The sequence below is a fragment of the Orbicella franksi genome, chromosome 4 (assembly GCF_964199315.1).
Source record: "Orbicella franksi chromosome 4, jaOrbFran1.1, whole genome shotgun sequence".
Lineage (NCBI taxonomy): Eukaryota > Metazoa > Cnidaria > Anthozoa > Scleractinia > Merulinidae > Orbicella > Orbicella franksi.
Genome location: NC_138148.1, coordinates 32,769,922 through 32,790,855, shown reverse-complemented (window position 1 = coordinate 32,790,855; position 20,934 = coordinate 32,769,922). Strand labels below are relative to the sequence as shown.

The following is a 20,934-nucleotide window of genomic DNA, read 5'->3' as shown; positions in this document are numbered from 1 at the left end:
CAAAATCTACATAAAGTTGAAGTTTGAGTCTGTTCAAAGAAGCCCTGATAAATTACCTAATGCGAGGTCGGGTAAATAACTACAGCGAAAACCGGTAAATATCAGTTTCCGAGTTCAAAATATCCCGGGTAACGAGAAAACAGATTTCAAATTAAACAATATCGAGCTGAAAGGACTCAAATTGAATGATGCAAAATTTTTCAAATAACGGAGACGAACACTCGTCAGTATCAATACAACAATTTTCCACAAACACCTGCTTAAGGTGGAATTAAAATGAAACATGTTAGAAACTGTCCTCGGTATCCCGCCAAGTTTGGCATCTACTTCCTAAGTAATAAAGTTTGAACGATATCAAAGCAAACATATCTTCGGCTTGAATGAAAGTCTATCTTTTCAGAGTCTTTTCTTTAGCATTGCACTTTTCTGATCAGCTAGCTATCTTCAGCCTTTTCAAAAACATCGCTATGATTTTGGGTCAAGTCGATACCACCTAGGCGTTTTCTCATAATCCTGTAAAAAAAAAAGCGAACTTTCTCGAAAGCAAATGATTAAAAATAAGCCAAGGATGCATCGCTTTCAATTTAAAGTTTCCTTCCTGTCTTTTGAAGAGTATTATTAGCAAAGAATGAGTGCGTTTAGTACATTAGCCAGCCACGCGGTATTTCAAACGACAACGCACTTCCAGTGGAAATTCAACCCGGATCCGAGGACGCTGGCTTCTCCGGAAATTTGTGTCGAATGACCCTTTACATTGGTAAATCATGATCAAGCTTTTAAAAACCTATATCGAACCAACAAGGGCAGTCTTGCTGTCGACAAACCCGCTGCAGGTTATCGAATACTTTTTAAAAATTGAAAGAAATAAAACTGGGGTGTGAATTCAATATTTGTTGTTATGCTTACCAGTGTGCATGAGAGAAGCAGATTTTTGCCCCGCCTGAATTTGAAATTACCACAGAAATTCATTAGCTGTAATTTTATTGATGTTTCAAATTTGAAGTGGGCATAATGTTCTACTGAGTTTAACTAATGATAGCCAGAAAGGAATACAAAGTGCACCTGCACTCTAGAAAATATCCGTCTTTCTTTTTTTGCCTAACAATCAAACTATCACTACAGTTGCGAATTGGAATATTAAAATATACCAAACGCTAAAATAGCACAACAGCACAAGCTGTAAGCCGTTTGCTGCAAATTCGACGCCGTTTCTACCTTGGAAATCATTATTTTTAAACCCGTGATAAAGCTGCAAATGTCTTGTTTCCCAATCAAATATGCTGATGGTCTGTCCTCGAGGGAAAAAAAACATTAATGTCCCATCAGAAACTTAAAGAAACTCGGAATAGAATTTTTTTTTTTTTTGCTTCTTCGCTCATGGACGTTTCAAAATATCTTTACATCTAAACGTGACAATCAGGTTTAAGTCGAGCTACAAAGCTGGAGGTCAGAAACCAACTGGGAAAATATGTTACATTTGCATAGCATATAAATTTACGATTAAATACACAGCTTTTTTGTACATGTGTTAGAGGCTTGGCATTTCGTTTTACAGGTTTTTACATGAAACGAGAGCTAAAAAGTGCAACAAACATTTACAAATTAGAAATACTATGTTTAAACCCGTGATAAAGCTGTACATTTCTTGTTTCCCAATCAAATATGCTGATGGTCTGTCCTCGAGGGAAAAAAAAAACATTAATGTCCTATCAGAAACTTAAAGAAACTCGGAATAGAATTTTTTTTTTTACTTCTTCGCTCTTGAACGTTTCAAAATATCTTTACATCTAAACGTGAAAATCAGGTTTAAGTCGAGCTACAAAGCTGGAGGTCAGAAACCAACTGGGAATATATTTTACATTTGCATAGCATGTAAATTTGCGATTAAATACACAGCTTTTTGCGTTTGAGGCTTGGCATTTCGTTTCACAGGCTTTTAAATGAAAAGCGAGTTGAAAAGTGCAACAGACATTTACAAATTGGGACTCGCAACGGAAATTTCATTAGTTTAATGAGAAAGTATGGCTTGTCAACGAGAATTAATTGTTTTCCGTTTTCTTGGTGTCAAGCACGCATTCGCCTTTAAAAGCATCTACGATCAACTTCTTTTCTTTTGCGCAGCAGCTGTTTCCAGATGCTTTTTACAGACTTCCAATTTCTTGAAAATGGTAGCTTTGGAGAAACGAAACCGTACTAAAGGAAAAATTTACTGTGCACTGACTTTCTCGCTAAATAAATCCACGCCATTTTCGAACATAATCAACTCATTGATTCTTTTAAAGTAAGGAATCCATAGCATATCGATGGGTCATTTCTCGAGTGCACTTACATCCAATACGCATATTTTTACCGATGAAAACAAAGCGGGGGTTTTGGCAAATGCTAGCCCTGGAATTCCTTGTGAACAGAGGAATCGATTAGTAGACGAAATCTGTACACCTTTACATAAAAAGCACTACAAGCTTGGGTAGATTGCCATAAACAAAAGGATCTTTTCCTCTGTTTTCTTGTTTTCACATTTGAATCGAAATTAAAAACCCTATATTTACTTCAGCCCTGTTCGCACAGGGCGTGGGAGGGGGCAATACTGGCACACCTCTCTCCGGTAGAACTGATACCCGAGGGGTTTCCACTCTTTATCCAAGTTAAGTTATGTCGCGTAGCAAAACGCTCGTCGGCGTAAACCGGGGCGTCAGACACGCCCCAAACAAAGCAGTTCTTGAAAGAGGCAATACTCATCTTTCCCGACAAAAGTCCGGCCTGAACTTCTATGATGTACCGGTACTAAAAGGCGAGCGTGTACAACGCTTGTGATGTTAATTTGCTGATATTTCGGCGTTCGACTTGAATTTGAAAAAGTCCATCGCTAATCTGGAAAAAATGGCGTTTTCTCAGGTGCGTTTGAAACAACACCACAAACAAAAGAGAGCGAAACTCGGTTTAGCTAAACAGACTTAACAATTTTAATTTGTAGGGACGTTTCGCCTCTTATTAGGGATTAGAGCTGGGTGATTCTCGACTTATGTGCGATGAACAACAAATCATTAAGATTACTGCTTCAATACAGGAGCCTAGAAGACCATTTTCAGCCTAACGGAAAGGACATCAGCTGTTCCTGCTGCTGTAATTTCTTATTTTTATGTAGCTCGTCTAAATTTCTCATTCTGTATCATAACGCAATTATTTTAAGAGCATCGATATTTTGACGCCATTCTGTAGCGCCCTGAGGCGAGTCCTTTGCTTTGATATCGAAGTGCCGATGACATTAACTTGTAAAGAATCAAATAAATATGGTAATGTACGTATTAAGAACTCGCCGCTCTTTCCAAACCGCTGCGCTCGAGTGAAACGGCTCCGAACGCGCACTAAAACGTAACCGGACTTCGCTTAATTGCACAAAAAAAACCAACATAATCACACTCACGTCGTAAAGGTTAAAACAAAATTACAAACCATCCAAAGCGCTCAGTGTTTGGAAACCGATAACAACATTAACAACATTAATACATATGATCTTATTAGAACTCCACCATTGATTCAAGTGATTCAAAGCCGCCGTAAGGAAAACACAGCATTCGTTGAATACACTAAAACCTGAAAATAATAAACTTTTCATGTTTGTTTACCAGACCAGCAAGCATATACCGACGCACACATTGAGTAATAACATCAGGAAATATGCCACTAAATATCCATATACATAAAATACGAAAATTAATTTCCAAGGCCGAAAAATACCCGCCGACATAACAGCTTTTAATATTAGCTACGAAATTTTGGAAAGCGCTTACCGAACATTTACTGGAAATATTAAGGTACAAACGTATGATTCCATAAAAGAAAAAGTTCCTAAAATGGCCGCAATTCGTACTTTAGAGCGAAATGCTTCAGTACTTGAAGATGTCAAAAGGTGCGCATTTCTTGTTGAATTTATTTCCATAAGAAATTGCGTTGCTCAGCTTTCGCGATATTTATTGGATCCGTTTGAAAATTCTTCAAATATTCAAAGAGTTGAAAAGTTGTTCGGACGGATTTCCTCGTCGAGTTGTTTTTTTATTGATTCAACCGCAAGATAAAAGCTTCACAAGAATGCTGAAGTAATTATCGCTTAAGAGGGCGGACGGAAAAAGCTTGTCGTTGACTTGAATGCCGACAGCGAGTATAAAGACCAATCTAGCAAACAGTACTCGAGTTCCTTTGATAACCCATCCAAAGAAATTTGCAAGACAAAGCGAGACGAGACTCTTCTTGCGAAGAGCAAATATACAAAGACGTTTCGCGAATACGCTCAAAGAACGAATGTTGATATTCGTTTATTTTCAACTGTTAAAAGACTGTCGATTTTCTTTGAACATCTGCATATCCGTAGACAACACTGATGAGTCAAAACCTGCAGCTGAACGACAGAAATAGCTAGAAATTTTGACAATTGCATGAATCTTTTATCGAGAAGAAAATGTTAATTGGTGAAATCTTGCAGTGACAAAGGGCGCATACGGTCTCAGTCTTACTGTTCATATTTCAAGTATGGATTCTCTCGTTGTCGATGGTAGATTTTCAAATTTTTCCTCCGAACTAGCGGCAATTCTTGCTATGTATTGTCAAATTACGCTATTAAAAGATATTTGGAACTCAGGGGAAGCGGTTTAAAGGGAAATCTCCTTTGAAAAGAAATGCCATTAAAGACAAGACCTTTTGTTTGCCATGAACAATATTTTCGCGCAACATGGGGAAATAAACACCACGCAATGTAAATTTATCGAAAATATGATTATTTGTACGCATCGGGAACCAAAACGTGTTGTAACGTTAAGTGAGCTTTTCTTTGAAATTTCCTCCCGTAATATAATTACTAACGACTTTATTCCAGGCAAATGGTCGTCTTTTGACAATTTGAATTCAGTTACCTCTGTGAAATTACGTGCATAATGATCACAAGTGACAGGGAGAAGATCATGGGAAAAGTCGCTAAATGGTGCACCTGTTTGTAGATTGAGTTCAAACCATCATTGATCAATTTGCTGATGCAAGTATCCGCGGCATGCTTGAAAGCGCTAAAATCAACCTTGTATTAGCAATTCCTGTATAAACATTCTCCCCCAGTAGCGCCTCCATAGCGTACTACTTTATAGCACGTACGAGCTGGCGCGAAAAACGTGCGTTCGCGACCAGACTACATTCTACTCTTGAAAAGGGCGAGATACTATGGTTCCCCTCTGCGGGGCATCATTTAGAGAACAAAGACGAGGAAACAAGCAAGTGTCGTAGGCTGAGGCTAAATTGTGCTAGACCATCTTACCAGGCCATTAAAAACGAGCAATTAGAGGCGATTGATAATCTTTCTTTCAAAGAAACTCGTTTATTTGGCCGAAAAGCGATCGATCTCTTGGCAACGCCTTGCGCGCAATTTCATTAATCAACCCAGCAGACGTATGTGTTGTAACAAATGGTTGAACATGGGCCGCCAGCAAACAGCACATTACTCAGCGCTAATTTGAAATGGGAAACATTATGGCAAACACATGATGGGTTACCATGCAAACATTTAATAGCGCAAAATATGGTGGGACGTCAATAGAGGTAGCTTAAAGCGTCCAGGCGAAAAATCAAAACTATTTTTGTGCCAAAGACAAATTACTAAGTCAATACGCAATGCGCTCTGAAAGATTATACAACAGAATAGCGTGGTGTTGTGATGGCTCTGTCGAAGTTTGTATTTGCTTCCGAGCAAATAGCGCCACTGTAACCGAGCAATTGCAGATTACTTCGGAGAATTCGATTCGATGATCGAATGACAATAGAAAAACGCATGTTGAATAATTTACACCGAACAAAGAACAACGCCACTGACAGAAAAACAACTTTTTCCAACTTTTTTATGTCAAGCTATCGGTTTGGGAATAAGTATTGCGCTGGGTCCAATGATCAGTAATAAGAAAGCGATACAAGACAAAAACCGAATTTCATAATCAATTTAAAACCTCGTTAATATTTTTTTAAAGACAGTATCAAGGACATCGAAGTAAAATCATGTAAATGGGTCGTTATCAGTTATCGCAGGAGAAATATTTACATCCTAGCTTTCAAGTCGCCAGGAAATGAATTGTGGAAGAAGAGATCTTTCTCCGCCCTGGAGAAAAATTAATTTAGAGAAGCAGGGTGCGATAACAGAAAAAAAAATTAAACAAAATGGAATAACACTCGTTTCGGAAACTTGCAAGCGGTAAAGCCTTTTAGAAGACGGCCTGAAATAGTTGTGATAAGTAAAACAGACGGAAAACACAAGTTATTTGGGCTGAAAAGCTCGATTAAACGCCACAATAAACAGGAGGCTTTTCAAATGAAGGTTTAATAACAACATTCACCGCATGGCATGGACTTTGAGAACAAAGGTGGGCTGCCGTTCCCCTGGTAACTTGGATAATAACAATGTGAATGGTTTTACTAAGAGCCTTAGAAGCACAACACCACGGCATTTGGAGCGACTAAGGGAAAAAATTAAAAGAGTTTAAAACAATTATCGCGTCCATTGATGCAGAGAGCGCTTCTGGGCGGTGAATTGTGGAAAGACAGCGAGAGAGCAATTTTATGACGAGATTGAAACAAGAGGACATGACTTGCTAATTGTTAGTGGGTTAAATTAAATCCGAAGGGTAGAAAATCTGTCTCTTTTGTCTTCTGTGACAGATTCGCTAGAATAAGACATGATCTTTTGCTCCCTACCTGAGAAAACAAAAAACATTTTTGTTTTTCTTATCTCAATGACAGTTTTTTGGACTTGGCTGTCCGAGTCACTATCGACGGAAATTTTTTTCTCCTTTCTTTGCGCGCTTATTCACAGACCGAAAAAAAGTATTGTCTCAAATCAATATTCATTGGCATGTGTCCGAAATCTTAAAAAAGAAAAAACTGCCTGGCAACCATAATCAGCTGTACCAACACAGGCTCATTTACTCGCGTCACTAGCGAAAAGCGAATTGAAAGAAAGCCACGTCTTTTCAATTTGCAACTGAGCGTGAACTTCGGCGCGTTGCGCTGATGTTGTCTCAAAATTGGCCTGTGTCGGCTCGTTGGGCTTTTAAACTCTGGCAGCGAGAAAGCGCGTTGAGTAAAAGGTGCGGTGCTTAACTCATTTCAACGTATTACGGGACTGAAGGCTAGCGCTGCTGTCATCTAAGTGCTCTATTATGGAAGAATTCCAGCTGACCTAACATAAAAGAACATACATCAGGGCGACAACAGATCGTAGTCAATAAATAAAATGCAAAGAAATTAAGGATTTGCCACTGTAAATGAATAGTGGAACGGACATCAACAGAGGTACTGCCCGTAATCTCTTAAATTGTGCCTCAAAAATCGTAGACACTTCGACGACAGTGAAAAAAGAGTCAATACTTCGCTTGCACCTGCTGTGTCGAATGACCTTCGTTTAAAGCCATCGCTTTTCCGTTCCATCGCTTGGCTCATAGTTTTGTGTTTTCTAGTTTAGAAATTTTCACTCCTAATATTTTGACTAGCTGAAGAGGAAAGCAAAATCGCAGTGATGACCAAATTCACTTCATTCAGCGTCGCGCGAAAGTTTTAAAGCGAATTAACATATCACGGAGTAATATCAACAGTTCCTTCGACAGCATGAATCAAACATTCCTCACCTCAGAGAAAAATAAAATAAGCGAATGCCGAAACGGTCAGATTATCGTTAGCGTTTCGGCATCTTTAATTTCGCTAACCCAAGGAAAAAGACATGATATGAATTGAGACTTAAAAGAATAGTAATGAAGCGTCTTGCTGTGATTAGGCCAGGGAACCAAAACCCGATCGTCTTGTGTATTCTACGCGCTCCTAAACATTACGCACATCAAGTGCGTAGAAAAAAACCGAAATTTTCCAGAAATAAGAAAAGTCTTAAAGCGATATAAACCATCGTTAGACGCTGGGGTGGTTTAAAATGCTCAGAAAAAACGCAATTAAAATGGATCACTACAACGAGAGTTGGAACGCTTTCATTGTTGACACTCGAGACAATGAAGAAAAAAATTCAACCATCGGAATCGTAAACTATGCTTAACTGTCGCTTTACATTTACTCTCGAAAATGCCTATTATTTTGATAAAAATTCTTTGCGTTTTCGGCGACAATCTCGCTTTTTTCGAATTTATAGGCGAATCAAGATCTTCGAGGATGAAAAGGGGAAAAACTATGTAAACGTTAATTGCAAACATTGGAGCGAGATAATGAATATTCGTAATCAAGTAAAATTCCAATATGGTTGAAATCGTCTACAACTTCACCAATGCATTGAAACCGATGAAAAACCGAAATTTCTGTCTCAAATTGTTTCCACAGATAAAATGAATTTTCCCAACAAAATATCATTTCTAACAGAAGCGAAAATGAATTAAAGTTTGGAACACGTGCATACGTAAATTCTATCACACACATAGGGTGCGAAAACAAACCTAGAATTTTCGTTCAAACGTATTTTCGCATTTGGCGAAAAGCGTTTCGTAAGTATCTTTATTGCCGATACGACAAATAACGCTGATCATTTCGAAAAATGTATGGTTTAGGTAAACAAATAAAAAAGGTAGCTTTCCGTGGCGATCGCGCGCAAAATTTTCTAATAACGACTAACTCGGCAGTTGTGTATCGATCACATATTCATTTTAATGGTTGATCCGGCAACGCACATTGTTGAATACTTGTGTAGAAAGCAACAATGACATGGAAACAAGCGCTGGTGGTTTTGACAAGGAATTCCTTCCGAAACAGAAGGGTTGTCCTAACAGCGACAGCGTGAAACAGATCGACAAACAAAGAGTCAGCCACGATTTTTGCTTCGCAGTAAATTAAAGAAAGTTTGCGCGAGGATTCGCTTTTGACAAATGTTTCTATTATACAATGGCGACCACGCCATCTGTTTTCAAACTGCCCGAACTCGCCGAAATAGTAATTCAATATTCGGTCTTCCACACAGATAAAAACCCTAAGGCTGCACGAGTGCTGTAGAATAACAGACGCCAAATTCTCATTCGATCAAAGACTTAAAGGTCGCAAAAACACGATGAGAGCGCGCGAAGTTACGCGGGTGCCATGTTATATCTTTTAATCGCGCGAGCGCGCAAATCTATCTAAGTTGGCAGCCGATCTTGCGATCTTCGTCAGGAAAACACCGCACTAAAGAGGATTAATAAGGGGGAACTAGGATACGCAAGTCGCCGGCAATTTCATTAGATTCCATTCTTTGATTTTATCTTTGACTCAATGAGATTCTTGAGGGGAGTGATTACTGTCCGTCACGACTATATCTAGCAAATTAGACTGCGCGTATTGCGTTTATGAGGAGTTCTCAATGAGTCGCACTGCGGAAATCTGCTTTGAAAACTTAAAATGAACAACAAAGGCCAGTTGAATATTTTCTTCCGTTTACTGAATAGAAGCTTTCCATCAAAGAATCCGCTAAAATTCTACGAAATATTAACATCAGGAAAGTGGGAAATTTTCCTTTTCTGTGACAGCTGTGTGTTTCTCAGAGCAAACACAACTCGCCTACTACCACGACACACAAAACAACTAGCAAATTGGACATAAAAAATTATACAGATTTGAACTACTTATAACTTAAAACTAGATCTTCGCAAATTTACAGTGTGTGAAAGAATTCGCCCAGCTATACGTTCTCATACATAAAAAAATTTGTACAATACGCTTCTAAATTCATAAGGCAAGTTTGTGGCATTGTCTTGCCTCTGTAAATATAATACTATTTTACAATTTTCGTACAAGAAATCTACAGTGTCATAGTTTTTTTTTTTTTTACTCCTTGCTATCGAGTAGCGAGTTCAACCTTGTCTAACCGGGACCTGAAGAACGATAACTTGGCGATTTTCGGGAGGGTGGCATTTGTTTATGTGACGCGTAAGACCAGGCGAACTGTAAAATGTGCTAGAGCAGTGTTTACAAGAGTAAATTTCACCTGTATGGATCCTCGCATGTCGATCAAGGCTCCCCTTATTGGCGAATCCATTACCGCAAACGTTACAAATAAATGTCTTGGGCCCCACCGCGTGGTTAAGAACGTGTTTTGCGCGGTTTGTCAGACTCCGGAACACTTTGCCACAGTACTGACACGGATACGGTCGGTCGTCGTTGTGGTTGTTCATATGTTTCCTAAGGTAGGCTTTCCGTCTGAACGTTTTGTTGCAGACTTCGCAGACAAACTGTCCTTGACTGTTACCGACCGGGCTGCTCGATCGCGCCTCGCTCTCCACGGCTGTTGTGACAGCACCATTTTTGCTGTTGTCCTCGGCGCTGGTTTTTGGACTGTTTGGGAGCTGCGGTTCGCGTTGAGCGGGCGTTTGCGTCGGGGTTGCTTTTTTTTCGTGCGGCGAGCGAGGTCGATGCCATCTTCGATGCGATGCCAGGTTTGCCGGGCAGCTGAAAACTTTGTCGCATTCTGGGCATCGATATTCAGTGTGCTGAATTCCGCTACACTTGTGCTGAGCAAGCGAAAATGGATCCGAGTACACCTCCTGGCAGAGCTGGCAGATAAATTGGGACTGCGGCAACGGTCCCTTGGGCTTCGGAAAGTCGTACTTGTCCGAGATGGCAAACTCCTTATGTTCGAGAACTGCGGTTTTGCCACCATGATCTGTGTGTCGTTCGTTAAGGGCTTCGCGTCCGCCAATGTTATCTTTACTCCTGTTGTTTTTGTCGCGGCTCTCGACTAGCGGTGGCGGGTTAGGTTTGAGCTTCTTTGCTGGCGAATTCTCCTTCTCCTTTTCCACTTTAAAAGGCTTGAACGCGCTGCTTGGGAAACTGCCGTTAGCTGTCCCCGTCGATGTGAGCAGCGAACTTAACGAAGTTAACACCGGTGCTTTATCCGAGTTGGCCGTCGATGAATGCATAATGTCCGAAACCGCAGACGCTGTGGAAAGCACAACGCTATCTAGTTCACGATACGCTGGGACCGCATCGTACTCCAAAGTTCTTTTCTCTGATGCACTTGCTTCGACGTATGACCTCTTGTTCTTCTTCACCAGAAATGCTTTAGGCATGATCGCGCTTCTTTTGTCAACTCAGCTACACTACCAGTAGCTGCTTTGAAAATATTTTTTTCTGGGTCAACCAGGAACCGTCGGTTTCCAATAAAAATAATAATAATAAACGCGTTCGTTGAAGTTTTTAAACCGTTATCAAGGCTTTTACACTGACCCGTTTCCGCTCTTTAAAGTTATCCTGTTTGGTGAAGTCCAGCGGCGAAATTTCTCGGCTCAGCTCGAGAGATGTCGACACTATCTGCTGGAAGCTGAAATGTTCTTAAGGTCGGAAACGCAAATGTTTTAATTGTGTCCGCGCCGGCAGCTGCTCGATCATACGGTGGTTGTTAAGAGGTTTAAGAACTGTTCATTGAAATGTCACACGCGCGAACTCCTCCCTTTGTTAAATATGTTTTTTTGTTGATCTATCCTCACACGTGTTGAGTATTGTTTCAATGGCGGGTGTGCGGCCGTATTAACATTTCATTAAAACCGAGGGTGTGTCGCGCTTAGCCTTGCTGCCCTAATTCGAGCAACGGTCTTGGATTTTCTCGAATATCGCCCAGCTTCCCGATAAAAATCTTCCCAGCGAATGCGGATATTGAATTCGGCTATTTGCTCATAAAATCGCTCATATTTTCGCAAAACAACCACAAATAATGCCTTATGCAAATCGTAATGTTTATGCATAAACAACAGTTTCCGGCAGAAACGGTACGCAGGGTCTAATTACGCGGTAATTTAGAACACGTGGCCTTGATTGACATCTGTCCTAAAACGATGGCCTTTCATTGGCCAATAAATGGTTATAACAAACCGTTTCATTGGTTAGATATCAATAGCTTCATGCCATAACATGATTTACATTTTATTATTCTTTGGAACAGCAAGAATTTAGGCTCTTTATGTGATCACGGCAAAAAACAGAAAGTTGAATACCGGAACTAACGATGAAGGGTTGAAAGGGACACTCTCTTCCAGTTTACAAATGAGACAGAAAAACATCGCTTGAAAAATTGCTTTTCGGGGAAGCCATTTTCGTCAAATTACGCTTGAAAGACGCGGTAAAAATTCACTAAAGCTCGCTAAAGACCGCGTTTAAGCGGCGAAAAAAATTCATAGGCCAAGAGCAGATGTTTTAGCGAATCCCTAACACGATTCTGAATAGATTAGGGGAATTTACCAGCGTAAGCTCGGATCATTTAAAATAAAAGATCATTTCAGAATCATTCTCTTCATCCATAAACCGCCCAATATCTCCAAGTTTTTAATTTATTTATTTTAGACTATGCGAACAAGAATGATCTACTCAAAACTAGTAAAATTGCATTACTACGGATACTTTCGCCTTTTTACGGGAAATTAACAAAGGAAGGAAAAGCGCTTTGACGATGCATAGTTTAGGGAGATTTTTTTTTACAACAGGAAAATTGTTTGTGGTATAATCTGCTCTTCGAACTGAGAAAAAAGCACCAGAAAATTCGGAAAAGAGTGTAATACGTGAACTTGGACATTAAAACGAACACGGCAGCTGTGTTGTTCTTTTTGTTTTTAATTTCCTCCCGCTTACAACTGCGTTCGTCATTTTCGACTTTTTCACCGATTGCAAAGTTATTCCTACGCTAGGGAGGTTTCGACAGTGCCGTGAAAGTGTTCTCGCAATGAAAAAAGCTTAACTACCGTTGCCTGGGAGAGTAAATCTATTCTGTATCGGTTGGAATGTTTTGTCATTCGACTCAAACGTGTTCTGCAGGGGTAAAAAAAACTCGGGGTTCCATTTAAACAAAGTAAACATCCTTTGCAAGCATTGTATAACTCCAGGCCATCACAATTAAGCTTATTGACAAAGTGTCTTCGTAGCCTTTTTCAATCTTCAAATCTATCGGCTCGTGCGGATGTCCTTTGCTGCCACAATACAACGGCCTCTCGAGATTGGCCAAAAGATTTCAAAAGCCTTCCTTAGGAATTGTCTTCACATCATTACAGTCGCTTGGACTACGCAACCAAAACAATTTCAGCTTGCTTTTTGCAGTTCCAAAAACAAAGAGAACGCGCTAACTGTTGCAAGCGCTCTGCTCTCGTCAAGGCATGCAGGCAATTCAAACACTTCGCTTTTCAATAGGAAATTGATAAGAAATATTCGCACTAAAACAAAGGTACTCGATCGCAAAGTGAGTTTCTCTTCAAGAGCGCCCTTCCAGCGCGGTTTTCTCAAACTGCTTTCATCTGAAAAGAGCATCGAAGTGTGCACAAGATGGCTTTTAATTTTGTAAAATAAATAATTTAGGAGAACTCACTCGAACGAGAATTAAAGATCGCTGTCCTCGGATAATTACAAAGACACAGCGAATGTCAGGGCAGGTGTAATCTTGAATAAATGAATACAATTTTCGAAAAGAATAATTAGAGAATTTATTGTACATTTCTGAAGACACTTTGACCAGAATTTACATATGTATGGACATCATCTGCGAAGTTGATCGCTTCTCTCACGGTTTAAATCAAACGATAATAGAGCAATTTCAAGGAGAACTGACGCCGAAAAAACGTATCAGTGAGTGAACGGAAAAAAGCGTCGCGCATAATAACGCAAGTTTGATCTTTCGGCCGCGAGCTCTGTCCGCGTTTCAAGACGATAAATGTGCTTTTAGGTCTCAACTGAACAAAGAGCCAAGTGTAAATAGAACAGAGAAGGCAGTGATCGGAAATCTGTTGATGAAAATATGACAAAGTTCAAGAATGCAACAGCCGCCGCAGGGTGTAACCAGAAAAAAGTTATCTTCACCGAGCGACTTGTCAGTTTTCCTCCGGCCAAAGGCCTCCTTTTCCGAACGATTAACTACGCTTTCAAAGCATAAAGCAGAGTTAACAGACAAAATAGAAATAAAGAGAGCTCAGATTCTGGAAACAATTCCACTCAAGATTGAATAATATTAAGAAAAGCTGGCTTCAAGATTGAGACGAAATCGTTGTCGTTTATAATCGAATGATTTATATGTTTGCTCCCTAACTGATTAAAAAAAATTTATTGCCCTTGGAAAAAATGATTATCGAAGGCACTTTGTTGAGCAATTTCGTCTACGAAAATTGTTTTATGCAATGCTATCACGACCATTATTCTTCCAAGGGAAGATTTCAAGAGGTTTCTGTGTCGTATTTGCGTGCCATTCGGGTACAATACAATCCTAAAGAATTCGTCCCACGAGGAATAGGCCACTCGGGTGTCGTGTTAATTGAGTTTTTCTACAAATGCTTGCAAACGAAGCAAGGTTTTGTTATTCTAATCATCAGAGCACACTGGCACACATTCAAAGGGAACTAGGTTCAAACAGCTGTTCGCATTTGCATTTTAACAAATGAAATTCGACACAATTCGACTCAAGAAATTAAAGGGAAAGGAGAAAAATGGCAGGGTATAACTACACACCTTGAGCGCTCCTATAGCAACGAAGGGTTTTATCACGGAAAGCTGTAAAATACGGAAAATGAGAAAACAAAGCTAGAATTTTTCATTGCGACATAGACTTTAAAGTGATGCTTAAGGGAGTAAAAATAGTATTCCTGGAGTTTGATCGTGATATTTTTAATCGCTCAAAATTAGAAAAGAGATAGATATCCGGCCCCAGGTTATCAACAAGGAATCGTTCCATTACGCCTGGCGACATAAAAGCTATTCATTTGAAAGGCTTACGCCGCGAAATTCCCAAAAACATTTTCTTCTTGACGCAAAATATAATTAATTTCAAATATCGAAGTTACGTGTTGCTTTCGATAGCTTAATACAAGCGCCGCCCATTTATCAGGAAACGGAGCGTTCAGGAATTAATCACTGAAGCATCCAAAGAACTTTTTGTTTTTGTTCAAGTGAATTTATTGTAGATTTCGGGCTGGCGACCGCATCATTTTGCCGCCCTTTAAGAAAACAATTATGATAGAATTTTCAAGGGGTGCGTGCGACGACACGCGACCGAGCACGCGACCGAAGCGCCTTGTTATATTACACTTTGCGGTTCAAAACACGATTTACATAGAACAGAAAAAAGTGACCACTAAAGCATTTCTTCGGTCAAACAGCCCAATGGATGGATTTAAACAAGCTTGCCAAATAGCCTGACAGATGCATTTATACACTTACTGTTGTGTAAAAGGTCTAAAAGTGTTCGCGTGCAGAAACGTCCTTACGGCAAGGCACTTAATAGTAGATTAACACAGAGATGTCTCACTTGGAACAAATTTCCCTGTACGTGAACGCCAAATTATATTTACTGATCCAGTGAGCGGTACACATTTGTTACCCGTTGAAATGTTCTTCGAGCGAATGTTGAGTGATTTGTATTCATCAAAACACCACAAATTAATATGCTTTGTGTTCCCTGATTGTCGCGCGCGCAATGTCAATTTTTTTCACTAAACGACATTTTGTGATTAAAGACCGCTTTATATCAATGCTCCACACTCTTAACGAGGCACAGAACAATGTCAAAGAGTTTTACATGTTTCAGCAGACAGCTGTTCTAATTGTGAACGCCTTTTCTTCAGATTTATAAGCATGTGCTTTCGTCTTTTCCTCTCTGAACAACTTCCCCATCTCTGTGCCGCTCATCTTGGCTCAGTTTCCATGTTACTTTCGAGACTTCGACAATTTGAAGTTGTTTTTTTAGTGTAATACTATGTTTACAGCTAAAAATAAGAAGGCAATTTCTACCATCAGCCGCTTAATTGGTCAACGCTTTCTAAATCAGCATTGCGGGTCAGCGCGGTTACTCAGAAAATTCTTGTAACTAAAAGGCTTTTGAACACTTAACAATGCGTAAATCTCGCAAAGTTTTCTTTTCGCGTTTTCTCCCTCCATAATTTCCTTTACCAATTGTCATTTCCCATGACTGCATTTTAAATTCCAATCACGACCTTTATTCATTTGGTCTTCATTAGCTAGAACAGCTCTTAGTTACGTAAATTTCATTTGATTACTCTGTCTTTTAGTAACAACTCAATCAGCTGCAAGTCGGTTTAATTGAAACGCATCTTATTGTGGACACGCTTTATTGTATTCCTTTGAGAAATACTTCGATGGGTCATTAGCATGCTACAATAAAACGAATCAAACGCGTTTGTTATCAACAACAACGTTTCTCCTTTCAATTTCAGTGTTCTGTCGAGCAGACAGCTGACATCATCAAGTTCTCATAACAAACAGCAAAAGAAAAACATAGCAATCACTAATGAGAATTCATAGTTTGAACTCGTAACTAGAAAAGTTAAATGGGACGTTGATGAAGGGGTACAAGGTTAAATTGAATCAATCCAGAGCCAATACAAACTTTTTTCGCGAGAAATCTAAAGCATTATCTTCTTAAGGCTGCTGTAAAAATGTCAAAACTTCACGCGGAAATTTTGAATAGCAAAACGCGAACCCAAGAGAATTGAAAATCAGGTTTTATGCGATACATGGAAATATTTGATCGCGTATCTTTGGCTACAAAAGAGGCAGTAGCCGAAACGTGCTAAATTTTCATTCTGAGTGAATCAACTCTAGTAAGGTCGATCGAAGAATGCCCGATCGATCGGCCAAGGGAGCGAACCTTGGATGAGACGCAATCATTTTACACCTTCACAAACCAAACAAAGTCAAAAAGTCAAAGCAACAATAACATCGATGTATCTATATTGCTTAACAGTTTACCACGCTTTGTGCTTGTCAAAAGAAACCTTCAACACACGTGCTCCGAGCAAAGACCACGCTCTCTCTTAATACTGTTTAGCCAACTATTTCTATTATTATAATTAAGCGGCACCTTCCTATTGTCTCGGAAAGCTTGTTCAGACAAGATTCCTTTCAATACAATAACTATTGCACGCCAGGCAGTCTAATCTCTTGAGCGGCTCGATCACCCCTTGTTTAAACCTCCGAGCATAAATTACTTTACTGCTGTCTGTTTGAGCCAGAGAGCTGCTAATCGAGATTAAAGCTCAGTTCCGTTGGAACTTACTAAAACAATATTTAAGTTTGATTGATCCGGAGCGTGTGCCGGCGACAACAATTCAATGAGTTTGCCCACTAATTAAAAGTCAACGGTCGTCTGAAAACATGCGTTGACAAGGGCAATGCAATTACTGAGGTCGGGACTACACTCATACCCCCACGAAACGTTAAACGGGGTTTTCCTCGCGTAAACTTCGCGATTTGGACGCCCAACGAGATTCAAACAGCGAGTGAAAGGCGAAAGTGTGAACAACGCGCGTGGCTCGTGTTGTGCAAAGAATAGACCATCGAAAAGAACTCACAGTGCAAACAAAAGCGTTAATATTCATGAGTGAGCCGACACGCTATCTTATTAAACATCGCTTTATTTTTGGCGGCAAAAACCGCGTGGGTGCACGTTTCACACATGTGATGGAACTAGCGAAACGCGCCCATTTTTGGCGGGAGTCGCTTTGTTAACGTACAGGTTGAACACATGTCACAATCATCAATGAAATTCCATTGAATCAGTAACCAAATGCTGTTGGCGCCATATGCAGATAACTTTACTACAACTCATTCAAAAGAAACTTCAGCGCTTGCTCAGGTTTATTGTTCAATTCATCGCGCGTCAACCTAACACACACGAACGTGTCAGTGATGTCGCTAACGACCCTTTCAAAAGAGCATAACTTTTGATGGAAATCGCGGCTGAAATTTCTTCGCCTTTTGTTATGGTAATCGCCAATTGATCTATTTGACGCTAACGAAAGCATACCATGAAAGCGAAGCCCGAAGTTGCTGAAACATGTGGCAAGCGTTGAAATGCTCAAAAGGCAAAATAAATTGAATTATCACAGTTCTATTGACAACACACTGGGGGTCAAATGAAAACAACAGAATTCCACCAGTAAAGCACTTGCTACTAGTGTTTGACAACACTTCAACTACACCAGACACCTGTGCGGAACATCAACTTGTGAACTTGACCCATATAATTCTTTGTTACACGATCGCGAAAATCACTGAGTTTTTATAATGTATTGTTACAACTTGATCACCAGAAGTAGTCAGTTTTGTGACAATGAAAGACTCCGGCTTTGCCAGTTACCAGCTTATGGAGTTAATAATAACTACACTTTCAACCCCTGAGCCTTTCTTGTTAAAGGTTATGGAAAACCTGTAGAACAACTAGCCTATGAGACAGTTAGCAAACGTGTCTTTCGGATTCTAACCTTAACCAAAAATTTACAGCCGGCTAGGTTTAGCTTAGTTGAGCGTTTATAAACAAGGAAGCAAATGCAGGCAAAATAAATATAAACTTAGCTTAATTAAAAAGACGATACACAAGTTAAGCTACTAGTACTTGGATATAACGTGGTTGAAAATAAAAGAACACAAAAGAAAACAAACAAGTTGAAAAACAGAGCATATCATAGATGAAAGCGGAACGTTTGCGCTGAAATCTCCGTCCGAACAACAATGACCAGCTTTTAAGAATTGCGAAAGGGGAAATACTTGCTTCATAAATAAAAGCTCTTTATTAATTGATTTACAACGAAAATCTCTACAGGGAAACGCCCTAAGGCTACGCAAATTGAAAGAATTAAGCTCCGAATAACTTTTGCCCGTCTGCGTTTTCTTCTGAGATAACTGCAAGCTAATAAAGTGATAGAGAAACATAAATAAACCACACTTATCTCTAAAGCAATTTTAAGGCAACAGTAAATGCCATTATGGAAGCTGACCGCAATGTGTGAACAAAGTCGTCAACACAGGTTACGAAAATAGATAGCAACTTTCAGAGCCGAAACTGCTTTTTGTTAAAACACACGCCGCTTCACAAGCAATTTCGAAAGGAATGGAGCCAACATAAGTTATAGTTTTCGAGTTGGTTCTCAAGTGGATAGTCCGAACTAAAACGTTCATTGTGACAAACTAGGATTTAAGCGCCAAAAACGTTCAGATAAACCGTGAGAATAGATCAACCTGATGAATGAATGACCGCGGGCAGCGCTGCCAAGGCCTAACAGAAAGGCGTTAAAACAAAGCACACAGCCTTGTACAACTTTATTAAGCTCCATTCTTTCGCATGTTTATCTGAAGAGCTTCGAACAAAGACCAACCACAAGTTCCTAAACACGTACAGGTGTTTACAGCGCGTAGCGCCGCAGAAAAGAAAAAAACTCGAAATAAAAACGCTAACCTTAAGTTTTTATACAGTAACTTTTCGGCTGAAATAACAAGAGTCTAATTAGCGAGCCTGACGGAGCGTGGGAAAAGCTCGAAGGATGAATACAAACATGGCGTGGCGACTCTTATGGTAATTTTTTAGTCACGTCTGCGTACTAACAACGCGCGGATCAAAATGACAAGCAAGCCACCAGTATGTATGCCGCGTCCTTAATCAAAATATGCCGCGACCGAATTATTAAACGGACGACAAGACGAACGCATCAGTCATTACACAAGACGTCACTGATGAAATAACGCGGACTGAGGTTTTTTTCCCGAGTTAGGGGCACAATCGAGCCACCAGCGAGTACCTGCTAATCAGCTGTTTTCTGTCAAAAAATTACTGGCAGATAACGACAAAGCACAAAGGCCGTTAGAACCTTAACTCAAATATCCCTTGTAAAGCGCTGTCCGAGGTATAACTTAAAATAAGCCAGCGATTTGCCGCGAACGCAGTGACGCAAATTTCTTTTCGATTGCGAATGGCTGTTTGAAAACGCAACGTGTTTATAATTTGCTTAAGTGGTCACTCTGTTGAAAGGGTGTGGAGTTTTCTTGAATGCGATCACTAGTCACCGGGGTTGATGCGAGTGTTTTGAAACAAAACTAATACACGACAGCAAGCATGCGGTGTGACCATTTAATGACATGCGGATAGCGATGCTTTGAGCACGTGTGGCATGTGTGAACTGAGCATAAACAAAGCGTTCAAAAACGCTGCTTGCTTGACAACTAAACAGAAGCAAGCCACTGGGGAACGGCTCAATATTCTCGTTGTACAAATCGCGAGTGTGAGTAAAAATGATATTAGCTGTAAACGCAAAAGAAGTGAACAGGCGCTGCTAAAGTATGCAGACAACAGAAGATGTTTACGATGAGGTTTATGATAACTGTGAGAATTACAGCTAACGCACGGAGGACTGAACAAAACACTTGTGCCTCTACTAAAATTGATTCGAAACACCTGCTGCAAACAAATAGAACGAACATAATCCGTGGCCCGTTTTCATCTTCTTTACTTAATAGGGGGCTGGTTTAATACATCGCGATGAAAATATAACTTTCCGTTGAAATGCAGCTGTTGTTGTTCTTAATTCCCAAAGACTTAACAAAAGCGAGAGAGAGCGAGGCACAGATATAGAACAACCTTAATTGGCAAGATTTCACTGAGATTTACACTTTCAGATGACTTATTTTGGTAACTGAAAAACTTCAGTCGAACTTAACTCCTTTCATAAAACACCCACCTCTCATAATCTCTTCTAACCTACAAAACCATGTTCAAAGGACACTATTTTGAGAGACTATTAACAACATACATTTTTAAGCGGCCGTTCAAGAGTGGAATACATTATGACGTAGAAGACAAAATACTATTTTAAAAGAACTCATTTTTAGGCCAAACGAAAGAAGAACAGTTAGTGGGAAAAAGACAATCTAACAAAAATGGAAAAAGTACAAGAACAAAAAAAAAAAATTAAATGAGAAAGTAAGACTAAAAAGTAAAACTGGTGAATTACATGTAAAAGTGCAAACTTTTGCATGTAATTCACTGGCTACAAACTATAAATACATGCGAGGCCGGTTTTTTGTTAGTCAGTGCTTAAGTAAATAAAACACAGAAAACATTTGGAGCTAACTGGTTAAATGCCGGTCTACCATTAGACCTGGTTTATGCCTTGATTTGAGGAGAGCCTT

The 20,934-nt window shown here is 39.7% G+C and overlaps 1 protein-coding gene across 1 annotated transcript; it reads right to left on the bottom strand.

The window, feature by feature from the left end:
- Nucleotides 1–3,960: 3,960 nt before the first annotated feature.
- LOC145484072 (insulinoma-associated protein 1-like) lies at nucleotides 3,961–11,756 on the bottom strand. The gene has a single exon (XM_081462684.1). It carries the CDS (start codon nucleotides 11,055–11,057, stop codon nucleotides 9,843–9,845), a length of 1,215 nt encoding a protein of 404 aa, XP_081318810.1. The 5' UTR covers nucleotides 11,058–11,756; the 3' UTR covers nucleotides 3,961–9,842.
- Between the last annotated feature and the right edge of the window lie 9,178 nt (nucleotides 11,757–20,934).